General features: G+C 34.7%; 1 protein-coding gene across 7 annotated transcripts in view; it reads left to right on the forward strand.

The window, feature by feature from the left end:
* BRIP1 (BRCA1 interacting DNA helicase 1) overlaps positions 1–27,882 on the forward strand; it is a 201,940-nt gene that overhangs the window by 49,613 nt on the left and 124,445 nt on the right. For 5 of the 7 annotated variants that reach the window (XM_033846862.2, XM_019945486.3, XM_019945488.3 and 2 more), the window contains 3 exons: positions 15,133–15,423; positions 20,547–20,768; positions 22,848–23,047. In XM_033846862.2, coding sequence (XP_033702753.1) covers positions 15,133–15,423; positions 20,547–20,768; positions 22,848–23,047 — 713 coding nt within the window. The remainder of the gene's footprint in view (positions 1–15,132; positions 15,424–20,546; positions 20,769–22,847; positions 23,048–27,882) is intronic. The other 2 variants (XM_073798347.1, XM_033846863.2) reach the window with 2 other exon arrangements.

Consider the following 27,882-nt stretch of genomic DNA (forward strand, 5'->3'; position numbering starts at 1 on the left):
AGTAACTCCTATTCCCCCTTGCCTCAGCCGCTGGTAACTACCATTCTCCTTTCTGTCTCTGTGAATATGACTACTCTAGGAACCTCATATAAGTGGAATCATACAATGTTTGTCCTTTTGTGTCTGAGTTATTTCACTTAGCATGTCTTCAAGGTTCATCCATGTTGTAGCATGTGTCACAATTCCTTTCCTTTTTATGATTAAATAATATTCCATTTATGCCTGTATACTACATTTTGTTTATCCAGTCATACTTCAGTGGGTATTTGGGTTGTTTTCCTCTTTTGGCTACTGTGAATAATGCTGCTGTATGAACGTTGGTGTACAAATATCTATGTGTTCAAGTCGCTGCTTTCACTTCTTATGGATATATACCCAGAAGTGTGATTGCTGGATCACATGGTAATTCTGCTTAATTTTTTGAGGAATTTCCATCCAGTTTTCCACAGTGACTGTGCTATTTCATATTTCCACCAGCAATGTAGGAAGTTTCCAGTTTCTTTTTCTTTTTTTTTGTCCGTGCCTTGCAGTGTGTGAGATCTTAGTTTCCCAACTAGGGATTGAACCTATGCTCCCCACAGTGGAAGCACAGACCCCTAACCACTGGACCACCAGGGAATTCGCAGGAAGGTTCCAGTTTCTTCACATCCTTGCCAGACACTTGTAATTTTCTATTTTGTTTTCTTTTCTTTTTAAATAATAACCATCCTGATGGATGTGAAATGGTATGTCTTTTTGGTTTTGATTTGCATTTCCTAATGATAGGGATGTTGAACATCTTTTCATGTGCTTATTGTCCATTTGTATATCTTCTTTGGAGAAATGTCTATTCAAGCCCTTTGCCTATTTTTTTGAATAGGGTTATTTGTTTCTTGTTGTTGAGTTGAGTTCTTTGTATATTCTGGACATTAACCCCTTTTTAGATTTTACAGATATTTTTTCCCATTCTGTGGATTGCCTTTCATTCTGTTTGGTGGTGTCTTTGATGCACAAAGGTTTTTAATTTTCATGAAATCCAGTTTACCTTTTTTTTTTGCTTTTGTTGCCTATACTTTTGGTAAAGTTTTATAGTTTCAGCTCTTATTTTTAAGTTTTTGATCCATTTTTAGTTAATTTTTATATATAGTATAAGGTTAGCATCTAACTTCATTGTTTTGTATGTGAGTATCCATTTTTGACAGCATTATTTGTTGAAAAAATTGTCCTTTTCCCACTGAATGGTCTTAGCACCCTGGTTGAGAGTTATTTGACTATATGTACGAGAGTTTCTTTCTGACTTTTCTATTTGATTCGATTATTTTTGTCTGTATTTGTGCTAGTACCACACTGTTCTAACATATTTAGTATTTCTAGTTGAAGTTTTGCTAGTCACAGTTTTGTCACATAATTGGTTCTTCTGTCAATTTTCAGTCAATGAGAAAATTTTATCTTGTGCAGTTATAACTAGTGTGAGATTGTTGTTGCTGTTGTTGCTACTACTAGTAATGTTCACTGAGTCTTCATTCTCTTTTGAGAATAAAATTGTGATGTCAGTATATCCTACCTCTGTATACATTGTTATCAACATTATAGGGAGTTAGTATGTCTATAATACCAGAGGAAGGCAATTTGGTATTTTAATTTTTAAAACTTACATTTTACTTATCTATCTTTGAAAAGTGATAATGTCTATGGTATAAAAAACAAGAAGAACAAAAGGGTTTATATTAAAAAGTCTCCCACACTCAGTTTCTCAGCCATTCTGTTTCCTGCCCCAGATGCAGCTATTGTTATTGGTTTCTTGTGAATCCTATCAGAATTGTAAAAGCAAGGATATACATATAATATACAGACAAATTATATACATGGTGTACATGTACATACTCATATCAAACACATATATGTGTCTCTAGTCTCTCGCAAATAAGTGTGTTATCAAAGTCTTTGATCATTTTTCTGCCTGATTGGTTAAAAAATGCATCTCATACTTTTTTTTTTTCTTTGCGGTACGCGGGCCTCTCACTGTTGTGGCCTCTCCCGCTGCGGAGCACAGGCTCTGGATGCGCAGGCTCAGCGGCCATGGCTCACGGGCCCAGCTGCTCCGCAGCATGTGGGATCCTCCCGGACCAGGGCCGTGTCCCCTGCATCAGCAGGCAGACTCTCAACCACTGCGCCACCAGGGAAGCCCTCATACTTTTAATGTATACTTCTCTTTCTTGTTATGAGGGAGGTTGAGTATCTTTTCAAATAATCTGGTTATCTCCTGTGTCAATTAGGTTGTTGGTCTTTTTTTCTTTTCTTTTTTACTGTTTTACAGGGTTCTTCAGTATTAAATTAGGCCTTTATTTGTGTTATGAATTCCAGAAACAGCGTTTTTTTAAAAAAATAACTGATTTGTTCTTGGTCTTTTGACTTTGTTTATAATGTTTGCATTCCAAATTCCTTAATGTATCTAGTTCTATTTCTGGACTTTTCTATTTTCTTTTTCATTGATCTATACTGTTTTGATTATTGTAGTTCATTAATATTTTATGTGTCTAGTTCCTCTTTATGACCCTTTTATTTAAGATGTCTTGGCTATTCTTGCTTATTTTTACGTATGTACTTTAGATTTAACCTATATAGTTAACAAAATATCCTTGATATATTTTATAGATTATTTGGAAGAGAACTGACTTCTTTATGATAGTAAGTCATCTACTTAAGACCATGCTTTGTTTCTGATGTTTTCTTTATTTCCTTCAGTCATGTTTAAAGTTTTCTTATTTTTTTCAGCTTTATTGAGGTATGATTGACAAAATTGTAAGATATATAAAGTATACATCATGATGATTTGATATACATGTAGATCGTGAAAGGATATCCCGTATCAAATTAATTAAGCATCCTCTTACTAACTTCTTAAATGTATTTTTAAGTTGATTTTTAAGTTGATTCTTAGTAATTTACCTTTTATTTCTGTGTAATTGAGATTTTTTCTTCTATTACATTTTCTAATTAGTTGTAGTTTTATACATAAAGAATATTAGTTTCTCTTTGTTTCCCCCAAACCACATTTACTGTCGTTGTTGTTGTTTTTTCCTGAGCCACATTAATGAATTCTTCTATTTGTAATAGTTTCAATACATTTTCTCAGGTTTTCCAAGTATACAGTCATATCTTCTGTAAATAATGATCATTTACCTTCTTTCCACTTTTTATAATATCTCAGGAAAAAAGTGTTAAGTATAATAATAGTAACAGATTGAATGATCATATATGCTGAAAGAACAGATATAAACTCAGATAGTCCCAGGCACCCGGGAAGTATGGTCATCCTTGTCTCATTTGAGACCTTAATGAGAGTGCTTCTAGTTTCTGTAAGTAAGCATGATACTGGCTTTTGAAACCTTTTACATATGTATATAAGTTATAATAGTAAAACATATAAGTTATATATTTTTTATATATACATTATATGTTAAATGACATAAATTATATTATTGATTTAATTATATATTAATCATATATTTTTTTTTGTTAGTCATTTTATTCCTATTTTGTTCAGCATTTTCATCAAGGATTAATATTAAACTGTAAAGGTGAATAAGATTTATTTTCACATTTTATTTTTTAATATGTTAAAAGTGTATTGATAAATGTCCTAATACTGAATTATACTTTTGTTCTTGGTTTTTTGGTTTTGTGTGTGTGTTTTGTGTATGTGTAGAAGAGTCCTATTTGCTATTACATTTAGAATTCATTGTTTTAATAATTCATTAGTTTCATTTTCATCAATGGTTGTTCTGCAGTTAGTTGTGGTTTTGGTGTGCTTATGAGAGGAGGTGAGCTCGGGGTCTTTCTACTCTGCCATCTTGGGCTGCCAGATAATATTCATTAGTGATATTACACCAAATCTAGATAAACTGAGAGAAAGTTTATCTAGATCTGGTTTAGGATCAATGTTGTATTTGTTTTATAGAAACATATTTGTAAATGCTCCTTATTTTTAGAATCTTTTTTTTAGGAAATTTCATATACGAAGCAGAGAGAGGGCAGAATAATGAACCTTCTTGTGCCCATCACTCAGCTTTAACAATTATCAATATATTTTACCTCCCCTGTTTGTTTTATTTACCCCCTGCCGTTTTTTTTTCTTTTCTTTTTTGGGGGAATCAGTGGAGGAAAGGGTGAGGGACTAGAATATTTTAAAGCAGCTATCAGACATCATATATCTATTTACCCATAAAACAATTTATATATTTAAAACAGATAAACACTTTAAAAAACATAGCAATGGGGCTTCCCTTGTGGTGCAGTGGTTGAGAGTCCGCCTGCTGATGCAGGGGACACGGGTTCGTGCCCTGGTCCTGGAGGATCCCACATGCCGCGGAGCGGCTGGGCCCGTGAGCCATGGCCGCTGAGCCTGCGCTCCGGAGCCGGTGCTCCACAACAGGAGAGGCTGCAGCAGTGAGAGGCCCGCGTACGGCAAAAAAACAAGCAAACAAACAAAACCCATAGCAATGACATTTAAAAAGTAATATTATAGCTGGAAAAAAACAGTAATCCTTAGTCTAATATCCATCCTGGTTACAATTTTCTTGGATTGCTTAAAAAATGTCATTTTAGAGTTGGCTTTTTAAATATCAGAATCCAAACAAGGTATGTGCATGACATTTCTTTTAAGAGAGGTGCCATTTATTTGTTGAAAAAACTGTGTTATTTGTTCTGTGGGATTCCTCATATTCAGGATTTGTTTGAATTTGTCCACCTGGTGTCGTTTAAGATTGTCCTCTATCCCCATATTTCTAGTAATGGTAGTTAGGTCTACAGGTTGAATTAGATTCAGATTTGATTTTGTCCTTGTTTTTTTCTTTTTTGTTTTTCAGAATAACACAAGTCCTGTATGCTTGCTATTAACATTACTCAGGAGGCAAATAATGTCCAATTATCTCTCCTTGTAATAATAGATCAGTACTGTGTTTTGATGTCATTTGATATTTTTCTACATCATTTTTAATGACTACATTGCATTCTTTTGAATGACTGTTCTATAATTTCTAATCTCTATGACTGGATGTTTAAGTGAGAGTCTTTTTCATTTACGATGCTAGTTACTTAGTGGGTTTAATTATTATATTGAAGATTCAGAGACGTTTTCAATTTAGGAAAATTCTCTCTTGTTATTTCTTTGATATTTCAACCCCTGACTTAATCAGGAGTGATTTGCTTTTGAAGAATTAGAAGCCTACTCCAGAAGGATCAAGCAAGATATACAGCTGCCCTATTGGAACTGAGAGGTTTTTAGGCAGCTTCTGTCTTCTCTTTGGGGCCTCAAGTGTGTCTTTTCTGCCTCTGTGTGCAGAGTTCTCTCATTTTTTGTAGATTTTTTCTGGATACTTATTCTCTGTTATATGACCTTACCATCACATCTCAAAATGAAAGGCTTAAAGTCTATGAAATGTTCTGGTCTGTTCCCTGTAGTTTAATCAACTCAGTCTAAATGACCCAAATACAGATTTCTAGGAAAGTGAATCTTACTGGTCTTGCTATATTTGGGAGTGTGTTTGGGCTTGGTCATGTGGTATTAATGTAGATACTGGGTCTGCCTTTTCAGCAGGGGCTATAATTGATGAACTGTTTTCAGAATAAAGAGTTGAGCACGTGTCTAAAGAGGTGCCTAGTATAACATCTTTATCATATATACTAAATTCTTACATATATGAGAATATATACTATTTTTAACCATCTTTTTTCTAAAATTTTTTGGTTATTCTCACTAGTTTATTTTCCAGATTAAGTTTAGAACCCACAGTAATAATTAATTAATTGTTAATTTTAACATTGTCTTCATCAAGTAATATAGGTATTTGAAACAGGAGGTTTTAAGAGAGTTGAATACAGCAAACTGAAGGGTTACTCTATTAGGATAGCATCTATGAATTTATTTATTTTTTTCATTTATTATTATTGGCTGCGTTGGGTCTTCATTGCTGCGTGCGGGCTTTCTCTAGTTGCGGCGAGCAGGGGCTACTCTTCGTTGTGGTGCGCGGGCTTCTCACTGCGGTGGCTTCTCTTGTTGCCGAGCACGGGCTCTAAACGCGAGGGCTTCAGGAGTTGTGGCTCCTGGGCTCTAGAGTGCAGGCTCAGTAGTTGTGGCACACGGGCTTAGTTGCTCCGCAGCACGTGGGATCTTCCCGGACCAGGGCTCGAACCCGTGTCCCCTGCATTGGCAGGCGGATTCTTAACCACTGCACCACCAGGGAAGCCCAGGATAGCATCTATGAATAAAATTCTTACTATGCGGATTTGAATTCCATTGGAAGTTTGGCACCAGACTGAACACTGGTCTAAGTCAAAATTTTCTCTTTAGTCCTGTGGTAATATTTAAAATCTACACTTCTGCTATAGTAGCTGCTAGCCACATGTGACTATTTAATTTAATTAAAATTCAGTTCCTCAGTTGCACTAATCACATTTCAGGTTCTCAGTAGCCACATGTGGCTAGTGGCAAGTACATTCAATAGTTCAGGTAAAGAACATTCCACCATCGCAGAGAGTTCTATTGGGTAGTGCTGCTTTAGAGGCTTGTATATTGATAATAACTTGTCTACTAATTTTTAAAAAAATTTTTAAAATTTATTTATTTAGGCTGGGCCAGGTCTTAGTTGTGGCAGTCAGGATCTTCGTTGAAGCACATGGGATCTTCATTGTGGCATGTGGGATCTTTAGTTGTGGCAGGTAGACTCTTAGTTGTGGCATGCATACAGGATCTAGTTCCCTGATCAGGGATCAAATCCAGGCCTGCTGCATTGGGAGCGTGGAGTCTTACCCACTGGTCCACCAGGGAAGTCCCAACTTGTCTACTAAAGTTTTTTTTTTGCGGTACGTGGGCTTCTCACTGCTGTGGCCTCTCCCGTTGTGGAGCACAGGCCCCGGACGCGCAGGCTCAGCGGCCATGGCTTACGGGCTCAGCTGCTCCGCGGTATGTGGAATCTTCCCGGACTGGGGCACGAACCTGTGTCCCCTGCATCGGCAGGCGGACTCTTCAACTGCTGTGCCACCAGGGAAGCCCTTGTCTACTAATTTTTAATGGTGGTGAAAGACGCAAAAATGTCTATTTTGTATAAGTTTTATTTATAGCATTTTGGTCAGTATGCAGAAGATGATGTCGCAGGATGGCTTTGTTTTCTCATTTTAAAAGGGTCATTGAAGAAAGTTTGAAAAATACCAAAATACTATACAATAAAGGAGAAAATAAAAATGTCAGGCAATCCCAAGGGATAGGATTTTTGAAGTATAATATACAAGTGCAAATATCACAAGAGTGCAGCTGGATTAATTTTCACTAACTAAATAATACACATATATGTCTTTTTACCATGGGTTCTCTATTCTTGGGATCTTTTTGATTCATGGCTTGATTGTTTGGATTTCATAATCATGCAGTTTTGTTCAAGAAGAGTATATAAACATATTTCTTATTATATCACATCAAGAGGCACTTAATGCCACTTTGTCTCACTACTGCTAATGTTAAAATTGACCACTTGGTTAAAGTGGTGACTACCAGGTCTCCATTATAAAGGCACATTTTTCTTTTGTAATTAATAAGTAATCTGTGGGGTGATGTTTGGAAACTATGTGAATATCTTGTTTCCCAACAGCTTTTCACCCAGTGATTTTAGCATCCATTTATGTACCTTGCAGGAATCACTTATTACATGGGAGTTGCAAAATGGTGATTTTTAAAATTTTGTCATTCTATTTATAATTTTTAGCTAGCATTCTTCTTGAAGGAAGAACTTTCCCTTTCTCTCCCATTTCCTTTCTTTGATTCTTCTTTTTTCCTTTTTGTTGTTGTTGTTGTTGTAAATACCCCAGGTATTTCTCATGAAGTTGGTCAGTGTGACTAATCACTATACTTTGAGACTCATTGCTATAGTCACATCTGTATAAGTTCTACTATACCAGGAGAATTTTTGCTTTTTACAGGTTGGTCATCTTTATGATGTGTTTGTTCTTAAACTGAGAAGTCTTACAGAATATAATTGTTCTGGTATAAATTTAGATTAAAAATTAAAAATACCACTTTGGGTTTTCCTTGATTATAAACTTTTCAGAATCTGAGGCAACTGTGTTAAGGAATTCCCATTTACACTAGGCAAGAAAGTAAACAGTAAGTGGAGAGTAGGGTAACAAACACTTACGGTATCAAAAAACAACCGTGAAAAGGATCTGTCTTAATGTGCTAGCCCATTGCAGTTTAACATATTGCTTACAACCTTCACAATAGAATTTGAGTGACTTCAGTTACACATTCCAGGAGACTGGCAGTCTGTTACAATCAGAGTCTGAACTTTAGAGCAGGCTAATTTACAGCAATGGGATGAAGAAAGTTGTGGATTTGTATTACACACTCTCACCTGACACTGTATCTGATCCCTTACCTGCCGATTGACATCTTGAATGAGCTCTTTGAAGCAAGTTCCAGCTTAATTAAAACGTTTGCTTGGTTAGCAGTGATCTGTGAAAGCCTGTGATAAATATTGAATCAGGTTCACCTGCTGGTTGCTGTGAGTAGATAAACAGCTGCCTTGTGCAGTTTAATCATGAAACTGGCAGTAGAGTACTACTGTTTGAATTTTTAAAAAAGAATAGTGGAAAAGGTATAGTTATGTCACTTTTGCTATCTTACTAGAGTGTGTGCTTATGTGAGATTTTGCACAACAGGCATTCAGTACCTGTTTAGGTGGCTTGGACAACAGCAAATGGTTGATAAAGGTTAACAGTAAACCCTCCTTCATATGCCTCAAAGTATAATTCAGTATTCATTGACTTTTTTACCACTAACTCTTTAGGTGCATGATGCTTTGAAATAAAAAAGGGCAGTATTTTGCTTTTTTGCCAAGTTAAATCGTAGGTAAAAATGATCCTGTTAAAGCTTTAAGATTTAAGGTTATGACTTCCAGCTTCTCACAAATTATCATGAATTTTGTAGCAACTTGAAGAACTTTAGATTTTACTTTATCATATGTAAAATGGAGTTAGAAATATACATTAGTGAACTAAGTATTTTAGGATTATGTTAACATTATGTAATTAGCAAACATTAAAAGAGAAATTAATTTACAAGCAGTAGAGGAACCTTTATAAAATTATCTTCTGTGGACTGTCAACTTGTTTATTCCTTTACAGAATTAATGTGACTAACCAAGTTGGTTGTTAAGAAAATGCTATTTCTATTTTATTTCCATTGTAAAATCAGACATAAATTCTGGAATAAAGCCCTCATCCAAATAAGTCACAATCTTCTTTGAGCACATGATGAAAGTTATGGACTGACTTTCTAAAAATGCATACAAAATTGTGTTTGTAGTTTCTGGGTGATCTCAAACTCTCTCCTCTGTAACAGTCCATGGATGTAAATTAAGAACCTATTTCCTAATAAATTAGTTGAAAATTTTGATCAGGACGGATTAAGATGAAAGTTATTCTGCTAGGTATTAAGCTGCTGAGGACGAACAAGTGTATTTGCTGTTTTAGGTTCCTTTTAAGCATTTTTCAGGTATATTGTCTACTACAGTCCTTAGCTCCAAGGGTTATCTAACATAGTGGGGATTCCTAATTCTTTTCATAAAGTTTTCATAGTTTTATTCCTGTCATCAGTTTGTTTGGAAGTTTATGGGGAAAATAAAATGTTATTTAAGTCATACTCAGCCTGCTCAACAATTTTTTTTGATATTTATGTCAATACATGGGACTCTCTGGTTCATATTTTTTTATTATATACAATATTCCATAGATTGACAGAACTCCACAGTTTATCCATTGTTTTGTTGACACACTTGGCTTATTTTCCTCACTATTAAAACAGTACTGCAAAGAATATCCCTATTGTATCTGTCTTAATTTGCAAGAGTTTCTCTGGCATATATGCCTAGCAGGGTCATGCTGGATCAAAGGGTCTATGTATCCTTGATTTCACTAGATCACCAATTTGTTCTCCAAAGTGGATGTGCCACTTTATACTTGGATCAGCAGTGTATGAGAGAGTTGCTGTATATCCTCTCTACCCAGTCTGGTGGATGTGAAATGGAATCTAATTACGGTTTTAATTTGCATTTTCCTAATTAGTAATGAGGTTGAGCATTAGGTTGCACATCTTTTCAGAAGTTTATTGGCTTTTCCGCTTTTCTCTCCTGTGGTTTTCTTGTTCTTGGGCTCTTTTTCTTCTATTGGGTTTGTTTTTTAAAAATTGATTTGCTGGAATTCTTTATATATTGTGAAAAATGATCTTCAGTTGGTTATATACAGTGCACATATCTTCTCGAGATTGTGATTTCAGTCATTTTTGCTTTTGGTGTATTGTTTAAGAAATCCTTTCCTATGTTGAGATAATGAAGATATTTTCCTGTATAGGGACAGAGAGTTTATGGCCCACAAAGCCTAGAATATTTATTTTCTGGCCCTTTACAGAAAAAGTTTGTTGAATCTTGCTCTAAAGAGTCTCTTATTTGAGGATTTTTGTTTTTTTCCCTTTTGGAATATAATATCCATCCTGTTAGAAAATATTTGACTTAAATGTCAACTAATAATAAGTTAAAATAGTTTTTGTGAAATAAATTGTATAGCTTATCCTTAAGAATATTTTGTAGTTGCATTCAGGAAATAATGCACTTAGAGTACCAACTTTAAACAGTTCTTTACCTCCTGAGCGAAACTGGTATTGATAAACACACCTTGTAGAACAATTAAAAAGTAAAGCCCTCTTTGTCAGTGGGGTGAAGTGACCCTTGTCATTGTCTTCTACTTGGCTTGATATATCAGGAATTCTAATGTTTCTTGAATGAATGAATGAATGAGAGAGTACATGTAGAGTGCTTAGCACAGGGACAGCCTTAATAAATGACAGCTATTAATAATGAATATATCAGGATATGTGTTTGTCACCCACAACTACCGTGGCCCAGATATTAGCATAACAAGATGATTTTTCTTTTTATTCTTGAAAAATAACAAATTGTCCTGTATTTTTTCTTTTAAAAGCTAACCTTTTTATTTTGAAGTAATTTTTTGATATGTGAAGGACTTCAAATTAGGGCATCAGTTAAGCATCTACAGATAAAATGTGGTACATGGGTACAGTATTTGGTTTAAGGACATTAGTCACAATCTATCAATTTAAAAAAATTAAGTTACAGTTATATGCAAAACACCATGCTCAATGAATGAGTAGATGAAGTAATGTAAGACAGTTTCTGTCCTCAAATAATTTGGAGTGTGGTTGAAAGACAATGCATGCACATATGTTACTATTTCATGGACGTAGTTTTCCCTTTATTTCATACCAGTAAGATTCTTTTTGGTCTCTTTTCCTCTCCACTTCTTTATTACTTATCTTTCATATTAAATATATCCTTTTATGCTTGCTTTTAGAATTCAGTTCATAAACAGCTTTTAGATACTCCCCTGATTTATGAATTTACAAAATAACATCTCTGACAATGCAATAGTTTCTAACTACTCCTTTATTATTTTTCTTTTTAAGGCATAGTCACCATGCTAATTTTTATTTTTCCAAGTATTTAGGCATAGTAATTTTTGTTGTTGTTGTGGGGAAAGGCTGGAGAGAACTATGAAACTTTAGAGGTTGATGTAGTTATCTTAATCTACTTAAACTTCTGATTGTAGCCTTGTGAAAGGAATAGTGGCAAGGAATCAGCAGTTGGCCTTTCAAGATCAAATGTTATATTCTTTCTTTATCCTTTCAAAAAATTTCAATATATGTCTCTATGTAGTATGACAGGAGAGGGAATAAATAGAAATTGTTAGACACAAAATTTTCTAAAATCCTTGGTTGTTGACCTAAGAACAGTTTTGGCTACTGTAAATTTGAAATGTATTTTTAAACAATTGACTCCTGCATGTGGAACTAATAATAGAGCTGTCACACCCACATGTATCTCTTGTGTTTCTCTTTAAATGATAATAGATTTTTTTGCTGTTATTTGGGTTAAGTTTTCTTGCCTTTTGTTGAAGTAAAAGAACTCTAGACAGTTTCCAGCTATGGGAAAAGAAGCCATCTCTTAAAGAGTTTTGTTCTACCATACAGTGTAGCTATTTACAGTTCTTAGAGATTACAGGTGTTGGGAGCCCATGTGTTTTGTCTTCTTGACGTTCAGATATATTAGATGAGAGAGAATATTTTTTAATTTATTCTCCAGTTTCCTAATACAGTCTCTGTAAATTTAAAGAGCAAAAACAAAAGGAAGACATCCCTATGAAAGATAAACTTGATCATTTGTTAGCAGGAGAAATGCTTAGTGAAAAATATTTAATTTTGTTCATCTATTGTTTCAAAACCCCTAGGTCAAAGGGTTTCAGAGAGAGGCCAGAAAATACTAGCCTATTATTGGAGTGGAGGATATTATGACTTCCTGTCATTGCTGTTTCAGGATTCTTTCTCTAGTTTTCTTACAGAATTGAAACTTGCTGATTTTGGTACAAATAATTCTCTTTTGTTACTAAATAATTGTCTGTTTTAAGCCTCTGTTCTATTGCTACATTCATTTTTTTCCATCTTCAAATATGATTATACCGAATCCTTTAAATAGAAACTCCAATAGAAGATCACTTCTGAAGAAATAATTCCCCTTTAATATTGCAAATAAATAAGAATCACCTTTCTTAATTTCTGTATTCTACTCTACTTGTGCAACCACCCACTGAAAAACCATCTTCTTTGAGGAGTCACCCTTGAGTTCATAGATGGTAAAATTACTTCAGAGCATTTTAAGACTTAAACAGAAAACATTTTTAGTATAAAATTAGCTGTGGTTTAAAATTTTCTCAGTTATGGAGTGAAAAACTAATTTAAGTTACCTAAATAAAGCTGCTCTAGTGGGAAGAGTTTTCTGAAGCTAGTTCTTGATCTTTTACTTTTGTTAGTACAGCTACTAGCATAATATTTTAAGATAAGCAGATCCCTTTTTAAAATTATTAGTGCAAATACCCCTTTTAAGAATTAAAACATTTGAATACAAGGCAGCAAGTTATAAGTCTATATAATAGCATCCCTTTCTATTTGAAAAAATATGGAAGATATAATTATATGTAGAAGGGTCTGCAAGTTATTTGTGGTGGTGGTTGACTTACTTTGTATTTTTCTGTAGCATTTGAATTTTTTGTTTAGAAAAATAGTGGAATTAAAATAAAAGGAGTGGGTGATAAAGCTTTAAGTGGAATTCATGTTGAAAAGTGTTATATCAAAAAGTAGGTTTTCCGAGCTTTGAAAAAAGGCCACATTATTGAGTTACTTTTATGCTTGTATATAATATATCCATGTGGAATATAACAATGCATTGGTCCCTAGCATTCTAATATTCAGAGTGAATTTAACTGTATCATAGGGAAGAGATATAGTATAACTGAGTGAAAGATTGAAGGTATGGAAAAGTCAACTAATTCTGCTACCAAGAGTTACCTTAATTCTTTTACTGAGTTAATTAATTAGTGTGATCATTGCAAAGGCTAGAAAGGAATTCAGTCAGAAATATCATGATATAGTTTGCATGCCATTTTCTGTGTGACCATAAATTGTTAGATATTGCAACATATGTAACATAAACCACATGTCAGCTGTTTCCTGCCTCACTGTTGACAAGAGCCCCATTCATAACTCTTCTTTTTATCCTTTCAGTGAATAAGTAATTATTCAATATAGAAGGCAGGATATTTGGAACTGGCTATTTAATGTGGCAGCACTCTGTAATGAAATCTGCTGTTACTGGCAACCTGAGAGGGGAATGTAACAATTCCAGCATGGCTGTAACTTTATCTGCTTTGACTGACTGTTTATTTGGCACATCAGTGAACCTTTTATCCCAGTGAGTGACAGCTCCAGAAGGGTCACATTTACATCCATTCTATCATGTATTGTAATATTTAATGGCGGACAAGGTTGAGCGAGACTGGGAGTAATTTGAACTTGCTTTTCCACTGAGTTGAGGCTAAAAGACAGCTTGATCCCCAGTATTGTGGTGTAACATGCTATGACTTAGCATTTGTTTATGAAGGCTAATCTTACTGATTATAATTTTAAAAAAATCTGCAGTTAAATGGTGTGTTTGTTCTACTAAACTAAAACTCTCTAGTACAAATTCTCTTAAGCTACTGTGCTATTTAGTTTTTTTCCCTATCAGTGACCATTCCTATAAACTAACCATTTCGTCTTTCTCTTAAATGAGGCTGCATTCTGTCTCATTTTATAGTAACTGAGGTTGAGAAGGGAGTAGTTATTAAGAATCCCTGGGTTCTAATATATAGCATAAAGCTTTTTAAATTTTTTTATTTTTGAGAGTTTGGAAACAGGAGAGAAAAACCAGCTAAATACTAGACTATACTCCTGATGTTCCATAAGGTGCCTTTATATAACTATTTTAATTATGAAACGGAATTGAGTAAAATTGTCCAGGAAAAGCTATCCTGACTGGTAATTTTACTGATGGATTTACATTCCATGACAGGTAATTGAATTTCAGATGTACTTGTTCCACACAAGCAACCTGCCTTTATTATTAAATATTAATAATTTGCATTCATTTCCATACTTTTGCTAGAGAATAGTTTTCTTTTCTTGTTTTTGACTGATGCTTTAGATTCAGCTTGATATTTCTGTTCTTCTGTAAGCTATATTTAAAATGCTTTCTAAGATGTTGGTATATTATAGGATATTTGAATGGACTGTGCTGTAAAGAAAAATAGCACTATCAACTCTAAATTGTAATATCACAAGTTCACTTGAAGCCTAAGCAAAAATGAAAATTGTCCTTTGTTTTATCTTATTTTTATAATTTATAAAAGAGGATAATTAAAATATACTTAAAACATTTGGAATTTGAGAGTTGGAGTAGTATGTTAGAATACAATGCAAATATGGAAACATCATTTATAATGATAAAAATGGTTTATCATTTATTTATGAAGGAGAACCAATTTGAAATTGAATTTGTAGTTTTTTCTTTAATGGCAAGTTTTAGATGATGTAACATCATGAATTTCTCTTTATCTGACGGTTGTGATTCACTGCTTATAGTTTTGATTCCATGAGAGGTTTGATAACAATTTTATGGTAGTCCAGACATTAGTTATCTTTTCTTTCCTTTGTTACAGCCCCCTGGTAACTGTTCTAGGTGCTGTTGTTCTACTAAACAAGGAGACAGTCAAGATTCTTCAAATACCACTAAGAAGGATCATGGGGGGAAGTCCAAGATACCCAAAATATATTTTGGGACACGCACACACAAGCAGATTGCTCAGATTACTAGAGAGCTCCGGAGGACAGCATACTCAGGGGTCCCAATGACTATTCTTTCCAGCAGGGATCACACTTGTGTCCATCCTGAAGTAGTAGGTAACTTCAACAGAAATGAAAAGTGCATGGAATTGCTAGATGGAAAAAATGTGAGTAAGTTAATGTATTTTAGAGGAAAAATTAGCTGAAAAGATTGATTACTTTTTAATGTGTTCATTTTATATGTACATTTACAGCAATAATCAAATAACTTACAAAAATCAAATTGATTGCTAGTGTTGATATTTTTTAAAAAATAATTTTACTATAAGAAAGTCTTTACTCAAGTTTTAAATTATGGGTTTTTGTCCTAAAGCTTGGGGATATTTATTTATTTCCTTGAAAATTAATTTTCATTTTAGTCACCCGTCTTCATACTTTCTTCTTTTAAATCCCTCTACCCAAAATAGTCAAACATGGATGTCATATGAGGAGATTAAAAACATTTAAGTGATTTAGTCTAACTAGATCTAATTAATGTATTTAACATATTTAAAAACTTCAAAATAAGGTAGTTTACATAGGCCCTCTCTTTGAGCAAATTTTTAAATGTTTTTTAATTGAGAAATGTAATGACTATACTGTCTCATAATTCTGATTAGTACAGACTTCTTTCAAAAAATTATGTTAAATTATTAACTGAAGATATGTTGATGGTTTTGAAATTTTCCAGGGATATTTAGAATAATACGAATTTTAGCTAGGTAGATAAATCTTTCTTACTAAAAGACATGATTTTTTAATAATATTTTGGCAGTATTAGTTTGGCAGTCTGTGTACCAGTTTGATAACTAGTTTACTCTAAAATTGAAGTTATGGGTCTGGAATTATACCCAGAAATTATTGGTGAAGCATAAGTTGATAGTATATGAAATGACCAATGATATTTTAATATATTTTGAAAGTTGTTCTGTCTTTCTGTATTTTGTCAAACATAAGTGGTTCTACACAAAAGGCTAAGAGCTACAGCCTCTAGAGTTTCATTTAATTGATATATCACCTCCTACCATATAATGCGAATAGATTATTTTGTTTTATGCTTTTCTTTGTCAGTGCTTTCTTTTATTAGATGGAAATTTTTTCAAGCCTTATTTGGGGTTATTCAAAAGAAACTTCAACAGATATTCAAACCTGATAATATGAAGTATAATTACTAAGGGGCTTCAGTGGAAAAACTTAAGTGACTTGTTCAGAACCAGGAAGAGAATACAGAATAATTGAATCAAAACCGTTGTTGAAATTCTGTGATCATACTTGTTTTCATATCAGTTCTTTTTAATTAACTGAGGAACTGTGAAATCTCTTCACTCTGTATATTTAAAAAGTTCTCTTCAAAGAGAGATAAAAATACTAAAAAGCCAAATGGTAAAAAAAAATAAAATAGAGAAAAGGCTCTTCATGATAAAACCCCATAAATTTTATATTTAAGTAGACTTCTTTCTGTAAGTGGCTAACTGATCTACTAAATTCCTCAAATGCTTGAAATTTGTTTTCTGGCTATAATAGTCTATGTAAGAAGACTTGCTGGCGTTGTCATTATCTTTTACTACTTGTTATTGAGAAAATTATTATGTAATTTATTATGTGTTTGTTATCCCATTAGTAAAAACAATTATAAAGTTTAAGATTGTGTATTGAAAGCAAATATTTTATGTAATCCTCTAGAATTGTGCAGTGGTGGTTATGTTTTTTGATTGGTCTTTATCCTCCAAAGTTTGAATCATGTAAAAATAAAAATCCAATAGACTTTTTCATTGGCCTTTGGGTTCTGTTTTCAAGTAAACAATTCTTTTATTTTTGAATACTAATATTATAAATAATTGAAGATACCTGCTTGTAGTTGTTTTGACCTAATTCTGCCTCAGAATGCCTAGCTCATAGGTGTACATGAACATTCTTTTTCTTGTTCGCAAGCCCTCAGGGTAATTTGGTATTGTAATGAGGGCCAATTACAAAGTCACTAAAGGTGTCTATGTTTACGATGGCTGAATTACCAAAGAGAAATGATAAATAGATACCTGACAGTTTGAGTGAAAAAGAGTTTAAAGTGTGATAACGCTTCAATTGACAGACTCCCCTCAGGGTTATATTACACTGCTAAAATGGATGAGCTTTTCTGGTTTTGCTATCAGCCTCCACAGCAGTGTCATTCTAAGTGCCCTTAAAGTGTAAACTTTCTGAGTTTTTGGCTTGATCCAAAGGCACATGTTTTTTTGTTCACTGTTTCTTTTATGCTCCTATACTGGAAAAGCAATGCACTTATCTGCTAAAAGTTAAATTTTGTTTCAACTAAGAAAAAATAGTCTTAACTAGCCCTAGAAATAACTCTAAAAAGTTATTTTAGGTATAGAAGAACATCTATTTTTTGTTAAGATGAGATTTAACAGTCCATAACCATAGACTCTGAAGGCACCTTAGTGATCATTTTGTACAAATAAAAACTTTCAGAATAGTATGGAAGATACTTGGAATGAAGAAATGGTGAATGTCATATTATTAAGCTCAATCTGTATCAAGCTCAGTATGAAAGATACTTGGCACATCTTCAACTGTCTCTTGACCTCAGAATCATAGAATTTTAGAGCTAGAAGGAACCTTACAAATGGCATAGTCAGCGGGTCAGAGGAATCTTAAAAGGCTTCTAATTCAACTACTCTTCTGATGCCTAGTCACATGAGAAAAATGGGCCCTGAAGTTTGCCCAGTGTCAGACAACTAATTAGCAAGAAAGGAAGCAAGCCTTCTAACTGCTAACCATTGCTGTTTTTACTACACTAGAAACAAAAACGAAAGATGGCATCATAGTGTGGGGAAGTTGACATGGCATGAAGGGTAAAAAAGAGTAGTAGAGATTAGACAAAGTAAGTGAAAATAATATAAAAATGAAGCAAATAAAGAAGGTTAGGTGAGCCCTTTCTTCCTAATTTTTATTTTTAATACCTTGGAGGACCAATAAGCAGCATGGCTTTAGGAGAATTAGCAGTCCTCAGCTGATCATGCCTTGTCCTTGGATTTGCTGACATTCTTTTATAGGTTATGACCTTTTTATGATTTACTCCATTTCTAGCAATGTCTAGATATTTTTGTGTATGTAATGAGGTATGAATGTTTTAAAAACATAGATTTGCCTTTTGTATAGTTCATAGATAAAAATACACACACACACACACACACACACACACACACACACACACACACACACACACACACACACACACACACACACACACACATATATCCCCCCGCTGGTTAAGGACAGCAAACTGGGAAAGATAAATATTGGATTTCAAAATCACATTTAATTTTTTTCGATATATAAAATTAATGAATTAAAATGGCTCATTATTTCACCACTTAGTCCCAAATGACAATTGAAAAAGAAAAGTAACATATACATGGTTAAAGACTCAAAATTATAGAAAGGCATTAAATGAAAAGATCTCTTTTTCCAGTTCTTTCCATCCCCTTAAGGGAACTACTGTAAGGTTTTATGTGTATTCTTCTAAAACATTTAAAATATGTATTTTCTATAATGTATGTGTATAGATTATTTTTAAAGCTTAAACCCATCAGCACATAGACAAATCTAACTTATTTTTTAAGGGCTATATCTTTTGTATGAATTTTTGCCACAATTTATTTAACATATCCCCTGTGGGTAGACGTTTGGTTTATTTCCAATTTGGGGGGCTATTAAACAGTGCAGTATATATATATTTAAATGGTGAAATTTTATTTGGTAGTTACTGACAAATTTCCAGTACACTTCTAGTAGAAGTAGAAGTTTATACTTCTAATTTTATACATCTTTTAATAGGATATGCCACACCTTTGCTAGGACTGGATTTTATCAAACATCTTATTTTTTGATTGGTGTATGTTAATAAAATTTTTTTACTTCTAATAATAGAATGGCAAAGGACATTAGTAAATAGTACATGAAAGAAGGTATGCAAATTACTGTTGAAACTTTTTAGAATGTTCGTACAATGTAGTGTTAAACCTTGCTAGAAAGTGTGAAAAATACAAATCAAAACAACAGTCTTCTATTTTTACCTTTAAAATAGGCAAAGATAAGAAAAAATAATATTAATGTTGATAAAGGTGTGGAAAAAGGATAATGTAAAATGCTGTACATTTTCTGGAGAATAATTTGGTGATATGGTTTTCAAGAAACTTAAAAATATTTTTACTCTCTGATCCTATAATGCCATTTCTAAAACTGTATACTAAGAAAATATTTAGAAATGAGCGTAAAAATTCTTATTGCAGATTATTTATAAAGCAAAAATTGAGAACAGTCTAAATGTCTAGTAATAAACTGGTTCATCAACTATGGCACATTAATCCAGTGTACATATATAGGCAACAATGAAAAGAAACTTGGTGATATGAAAAAATATTTCTGATAGGATTTTTAATAAAATAGGCTAAGAGAAAAAAGGAGATCCCAGTTTTGTAAAAAAAAAATATTTAGTGGCTAGATTGTTAATAATCCTCAGTGCCTGGGGAAAATTTGCTTTGTTCTCATTATTTTAAAATTGGGTCTCATTATAGAGATATATCCACAAGTATATATGTATAGAAGAAATGTGAAATGAAATACATCAAAATCTTGATAGTACATTCTTTGTATAATGGGATTTTAGGTAATTTAGGGCTTTTTGGTACTCTTATATTTTCCAACTTTTTGTAGTAAACACTCTTTTTTCCCCTAGGACATTTCTCCTGCCCTCCTTCCCAGTTTCCATTCTTCCTTTGTTTTTAGTTATTTATATTTGATTAAGTAATACTGTCTCATGGCTCAAATTGAAAAGGTACAAAAGTGTCTATAGAGAAAAATGTCTTTCAGTCCTGTTCCCAAGTCACTTGGCTCTCATCTTTGAAAGCAACTAGTGATACCATTGCCCTTGTGTATCCTTCCAGATCCTTCCAGAAATATTTTTGTCTAATACCACTTTAATCAGAACAAAGTCACAACAAACATACTTTGAAAAATATGTTTCTCAAGTTAATTTGGGATATTTCCAGCTATACTGATCTGGAGCTCTATCTGAGTTAACTAATATAGTTCTTTAAAATGGTTGTATTATAGATGTGGTGTATGTACTCTGTCTCCTCTGTTAAATCTTTACTTTGTGGCTTTAATGATGTTTCTAAAATTCTGAGGTGAACTTGTGTTATTTCTTCTGTTCTAGTATTGCTTCATATTTCAGCTATGCATTTTTTTTTAGGGAAAATTCTGCTATTTTTATCATGGTGTTCATAAAATTAGTGATCAACACATATTACAAACTCTCCAAGGGATGTGCAAGGCCTGGGATATAGAAGAATTCGTCAGCTTGGGGAAAAAACTAAAGGCATGTCCATATTACACAGCACGAGAACTAATGCAGGATGCTGACATAATATTTTGTCCCTACAACTATCTTCTAGATGCACAAATAAGGGAAAGTGTGAGTAGATATGTAAAAATTAAAAGAACTGTTTTCCTACTATTGGGATATAAGTGATGAATGTAAAGCTTTTAGATGTTTTAATGTCTTTTACTTTATTCTTTGCTTTATATTTAATTTATGGAAATGTGTAAACAGAGTAGAGTATTGAAAACATATTCTAAGGGGTATTAAAAACTGAATTTTAGACACTGTCATTTTAATTTCCAAAGTAATAAGCACTTCTAAGGACCTAGTACTGAAGTGGAATCATAACAGGGTTTTTCAACCTTGATGGTAATGACATTTTGGGCTGGATAATTCCTTGTTGTGGTAGGCTGTCTGTGCATTGTAGGATGTTTATTAGCATCTCTGGTTTTATCCACTAGGTGCCAGTGGTACCCTCGCAGTTGTCACAGTCAAAAATGTCTCCAGACATTGCCAAATATCCCCTGGGGTACAAAAAATTGCCCCCATTTGAGACCCTTATATGTGATCTCTTTATGAATAGAAAGAATGATTTTAAAACATTTATCTAAAGAATCTGTGTTTTGAAGAACTTACGTTGGGAGAATATGCATACTATGCAAATTATGCTCTGTGAACTTTGAATAAGTGAATTTGGATACAGCATTTGTGTTTATCTGCCTGGTTCTTAGAGACATCCATTTGTTACAGCATAAGACAAAAAGTGAATAACTTCATATATTCAGTTGTTATTCCTCTCTTTAGATCTGACTGTACAACTTTCATTAGCTTTCTATTTCTATAAGTTTAAAATGAATAGGCATTATGTTTAATACCCCTGCTATCCTTCCTCTTATTTGGCTGCCTTTCAGCTAGGTCTCTTTCCGTTGAGCAACGGTATATATCAATGCCAAGTCAGTCTTCCTCTGCTTAAAAATCTCTTATATCTCTCTTTGCTCATGGGATAAAGTCATATTTCTTAAGCTTACTCCCAAGATGATCAATAGTCTGACCTAAATCTGCCTTTTCAGCCTTCTCTGCTACAGACTCCCAACTTGAACTCTTCAAAAACTTACCTCAAAGTCCCCTGAGGACACCTTGTTCTTTCCTGTATCTCTGCTTTTGATTACACCTATATTGAATTGCCCTACTCTCTCTTTGTGTATCCAAATCCAAATCCTGCTCACTTTTTAAACCTCAGTATATTTCCTACTCTTTTATGGTTCTTTCTCAGCCATCTACAGCCCTCTGTATATTATTATTTCCTCAGAATAACTCAGTGGCAATTGCTTTGTGACATTTTGTATTAGTCAGGACTCTTTCAGTTGCATTTGACACAAACCCAGCTTCAATAGAGCTTAAAAAAATATACTTGACTATCGTGATGACTTTGTAATCAGGCAAGTTCTTCCCAGTAGGAACAAAGATAACCATAATCAGCTAGCTTTTTTCCAGCTAGGTAACCTGGAAAAAAGAATATGATTTCACATTAGTCACCCATAATTACTCTGATTGGCCTAGCTCGGATCTCATACCCATTCTTGAACCAGTCATTGTGACCATAGACAGATGGAATACTTTATTTAATTGACAAGCCTGGGTTCTAAGTCTACCCACATTATGAGAGTGGTGATGTCCCTTGATTAACAGCTTAACAGTCCTACAGACATCACATGGGAGTTGGGGAAGAGCACTTCTCAAAAGGGTTGCAGAAGAGACTGAAATGAAATAGATACATACTATATTGTATTAGTATTTTGAGAGTCTTTTGAATCTTGTGTTGTTATTTTCGTTTTAAAGGTTTTTTTTTTTATTCTACTTTTTATATTATGTTGGAGATCCCTTATACCCCTTTGTGTAACCAGCCATATGTTGATCCTGGCTCACTTAACACATATTATTTTGGTTGATAGGTTTACAAGTATTTTGAGAGTGAAAAATGGAAAACTGTAATGCTGAGCTGCAATTTGGTTGGCCTAAGTGCTTTAAAATTTTAAGACTGAGAATCAGTTGCTTATATAGTTGGACTTGTGATATTGGCCTATAGTATGAATTTTTTAATGAAATATCTTGCCTATTGCTGTTAAATCCATTTTGCTGAATGTTTTACAGGAAAACTCTTTTATCTTATAGATGGATATCAATCTGAAAGAACAGGTTGTCATTTTAGATGAAGCTCATAACATTGAGGACTGTGCTCGGGAATCGGCAAGTTACAGTATAACGGAAGTTCAGCTTCGGTTTGCTCGGGATGAACTAGATAGTATGGTTAACAATAATATAAGGAAGAAAGACCATGAACCCCTACGAGCTGTGTGCTATAGCCTCATTAAGTAAGAACATTTGTCTTTCAGTGTCATTTGTGCTGCCTTTGTATTAAAAACATGTTTTATTGTGCCAAGTATTTAACAATTAGTAAACTTTGACCAGGCTACTTGGGAAATGGATTGTTGTTTGCCCATTAAAGGTAGAGATAGGCTAGTCCAAACTTTTGTCTTGTTCAAAAGAATATAGTGAACGTAACTGATTTTTAAAATTGATAATTGTGAATCTTATTCCTAATTTAGCAGGATAATTTAGTAGTCCCATAGGATGTGTGTAGGATATTGGGCTGAACATTAACTAAACATGGTTTTAATGAACATATTTAAAAATTCTGGACCATGGCTTTATTTTATCGCTTTATCCTGCAGTTTGAGTAGGATTCTGGTTTGATGAGGTTCATTTAACCAAGATTTCAATACTGTAAAATAATAGATTTAGTATTTTATTTATTTATTTTTAAAATTATTTATTTATTTGGCTGTGTCAGGTCTTTGTGTTGTGGCACACAGGATCTTCGTTGTGGAATGTGGGATCTTTTCATTGCAGCACCTGGGCTCTTCTCTGGTTGCAGAGTGTGGGCTCTCTAGTTGTGGTGCATGGGCTCTAGAGTGCACAAGCTCAGTAGTTGCGGCGCATGGGCTTAGTTGCCCCACGGCATGTGGGATCTTAATTCCCTGACCAGGGATCCAACCCGCGTCCTCTGCTTCGGAAGGAGGATTCTTAACCACCGGACCACCAGTGAAGTCCTGATTTAGTATTTTATTGAAACTTACATTAGATCGTTTCCCTTTAATTAGACGTTATGTTGTTGATCTAGAATCTCTTTACCTTAGAAAAAAATGTTACCTGACACTACATCCCGTTCCATTTATTGCAGCACTTTTCTGTTCCCTTCACAGTATATTTTTTAAAAAATTTGCATGTTTATACATCCACATGTTTGAACATAAGAGGTTTACAAATTTATATTGTAAAAACCTTTTTCCCACCCCATCTTCCATCTGCTTAATTTCTGTCTTCCTGAACAAGTTTATCATTTAGTTCATATTTATGCAAAAATGAGCCAATATAGATACTTTCTCTTATCCCTCCTTTTTACCCAAATGATGGCATCTATACATACACTTTTTTCTTCTCCATTTTAAACGTAAAATATATTTTATTTTTGGGTCTTCCCTGGTGGCACAGTGGTTAAGAATCTGCCTGCCAATGCAGGGGATACGGGTTCAATCCCTGGTCCGGGAGAATCCCACATGCTGCGGAGCAACTAAGCCCATGTGCCACAACTACTGAGCCTGCGCGCCTCGAGCTCATGCTCCACAACTAGAGAAGCCACTGCAATGAGAAGCCCGCACGCCACAACAAAGACTAGCCCCCGCTCGCCACAACTAGAGAAAGCCTGTGCGCAGCAATGAAGACCCAATGCAGCGCCCTCCCCGGCAAAATATCTATATAGATGTATGTTTTATTTTTTCTGCTGTATAGCAAAGTGAATCAGTTATACATATACATATATCCACTCTTTTTTTTTTTCGGTACGCGGGCCTTTCACTGTTGTGGCCTCTCCCGTTGCGGAGCACAGGCTCCGGATGCGCAGGCTCAGCAGCCATGGTTCACGGGCCCAGCCGCTCCACGGCATGTGGGATCTTCCCGGACCAGGGCACGAACCTGTGTCCTCTGTATCAGCAGGCAGACTCTCAACCACTGCGCCACCAGGGAAGCCCTTATGTTTTATTTTTTAAAAGCCAGGTATGATTGACATATATAAAACTATTAATATTTAATGTTTAAAACTTGATGAGTTTGAGATAAGTATACATCTGTGAAACCATCACCACGGTTTTTAACATAAACATACTCATTGCCTCTAGAAGTTTCCTCCTGCCCTCTTTATTTATTATTATTTGTGATAAGAACACTTAATATAAGACATACCCTCTTAGCAAATTTTTAAGTATACAATACAGTATTGTTAACTGTAGGCATTGTACTTCATATGTACATTTTTCTGTATCTTGCCTTTTTTCACTTAACAATATATTTTGGAGATCTTTCCATATCAAGACCCAGAAAGCTTCTCAGTTTTAAAAAAATAGTTGCCTAGAATTCCATTGCATGGATGTACAGTGATTTATTTAACCAGCCTCTGATAGTAGATACTGAAGTTGTTTTACAATCTTTTGCTATTACATTGCTGTAACGAATAACTTTGAACATATGCCCTTTCATCTGTCTGGGAGTATATCTATAGCAAAATTTTTAGAAGTGGGATTCTTGGGTCAAAGCATAGATCTACATGTAATTTTGATAGATATTTTTTAAATTTACACAGTAGATGGGTGAGTGGAAGACTAATTTATACTCTGACCAGCGAAGTATGAGAATATGAAAGTTGTTTTTTTTTCTAACCTGATGGGTGAAAAGTATCCCAGTGTACTTTTCATTTACATTTCTCTTTTTTTTAAAAAATGTATTTATTTATTTGGCTGTGCCAGGTCTGAGTTGTGGCACGCGGGATTTTTGCTGTGGCGCATGGAATCTTTGCTGCGGCATGCGAGATCTTTAGTTGCAGCATGAAGGATCTAGTTCCCTGACCAGGGATCGAACCTGGGCCCCTGCATTGGGAGCACAGAGTCTTAGCTACTGGACCACCAGGGAAGTCCCTCATTTACATTTCTCTTAATGTGTGATTAAGCATTTTTAAGGGCCATATATATGTCCTTTTCTGTCAACTCTCTGTTGACATTTCTGTCTTTGTTCTTGTTTTTACGATTCTTTTTCTTATTGATTTGTAGATGTTCTTTGTAAATTGGCCCTTTGCTTGTGATAAGAGTTGCAAACATTTTCCCCCTCCATTTTGCTATATGCTTGTGTCTTTCCTTGTGGTATTTTTGCCACGTAGAAGTTTGTCATTTCTATTTCACAGCATAATTTGTTGAAAGAGTTGGCTGTAGTTGCTGATTCTATTTTCTCACTTCCCATTCTTTCCTTATCCATCCCAGTAGTGTTGCTGTCTGCATAATTCTACTGAAACTGTTCTTATCGAGATCTCCAGTGATCCAGAGATTGCTAAGTGCAAAGGTTATTTTTCTGTTATTTTACTTAGCCTCTCAGCATTGTTGGATACTGTTGACTACCACCTCTATGAAAAGTGTTTTTGTCTTCTGTGGAATAATAGAAAATATGTATTCAATATATTGGTCTCTGTCCCCAGTTCCTGGCACGGAAGTCCTAAAACCTTTATAATTTCCTAAGTGATAAGAGCACTAAGAGCATTTTCTGTTCTACTATTTCATTTTTGGCCTCGGTTCCTGACAGAGTTCCTAAATCCCCTGGGATTTCCTGGATGACAGGTCTGTCTTTTGTTCTAATGAGGTGATGGGTTTGTGGGCTCCTGGATGGGTCTGGTCACTAGAAAGACCAAGGCATGTTTAAAAGCTTGGAACTTTCAGCCCACCTCCCCTCTGGGAAGGGGAGAAGGGCTGGATATTGAGTTAATGTTCCCTCATGTCTTTGTAATGAAGTCTTCATAAAAATACCAAAAGTACAGGATTCAGAGAGCTTCTGCATTGGTGAACACACCTATGTACTTGGAGTGGGGTGCACTTCACCTCCACAAGGACAGAAGCTTCTGTGCTTGGGACCCTTACAGACCTCACCCTATATATCTCTTCATCTGACTGTTAATCCTTTATTATAGAATAAACTGGTAAATGTTTTCCTGATTTCTGTGAGCTGTTCTAATAAATGCTCAAACTTGAGGAGGGGGTCATGGGAGCCTCTGATTTACAGCTGCTTGGTCAGAAGCACAGATGACAACCTGGACGTTTACAACTGGCATCTAGGTTGGGGGTGGGAGGGACAGTCTTGTGAGACTGAGTGCTTAACCAGTAGGGTCTGTGCTAACTCCAATTAGTGTCGAAATTGAATTGAATTATAGGACACCCATCTGATGTCTCAGAGAATTGCCTGTGTGGGAAAAAACCCCACATACACGTAGAGACCAGAGGTGTTAGAAGTGAAGTAGTGAGAGTAGACCAGACACACAGGAATGTGTTTTCCTAGACGGCTTCCATGACATCTTCTGGTTTTCCTCCTCCTCACAGTTCGTTCTTTCTCAGTTGCTTTTGATAGTTCTTACTTTGTTTGATGTCTAAACGTTGAAGTACCTCAGGGCTTGGTCTTGGGACTTCATTTCTTTTCTAGTTCTGCACTCTCCTTAATTTACATAACCCTAGTGCAGTGCAAATGAGGCCTGAATCTGTGTCTGTCCCAACCTGTCCCTGGAATGCCATTTTCATATACCCAACTATACTTTCTATCTCTGTTTGGATGTAAAATTTCAACTTTCCAAAACACTCCTTTCCTTCCCCTACCTACTCCCCCCCACTGCCCCTGTCTTCCTTGTCTAAGCAAATAGTACCGACCAGTTCCTCAAATCAAAAATCTAAGTGTTATCCTTGATTACTGCTTCACCTCATGCAATTCATCAGTAAGTTTTATAAATGCCACCTACACAATATATCCCAAATCCTTCAATCTCATACCTGTCATCCCAGAATCATCCCTCAACTAGAACAACTGCAACAGCCTCCTAATAGGTCTCTCCTTTCATTTTTGTCTTTCTCCTATAATCCATTCTGGCTTATAAACTGGAATCATCTTTTAAACACTTAAAATAGATTATCTCTCTCTTATTTAAAATTTTCTGTTTAAAATCTTCCCATTGCACTTTGAAGAGAATCCAGACTTCTTATCCTGGCCCAACATGATCTGATTCCTGCTTATCACTCTAACATTGCTCATACCGTTATTCCTTTCTACCCATTGTGGTCCAACTACA

This window comes from Tursiops truncatus, chromosome 20 (genome assembly GCF_011762595.2).
Source record: "Tursiops truncatus isolate mTurTru1 chromosome 20, mTurTru1.mat.Y, whole genome shotgun sequence".
In the NCBI taxonomy this organism is placed as follows: Eukaryota; Metazoa; Chordata; class Mammalia; order Artiodactyla; family Delphinidae; genus Tursiops; species Tursiops truncatus.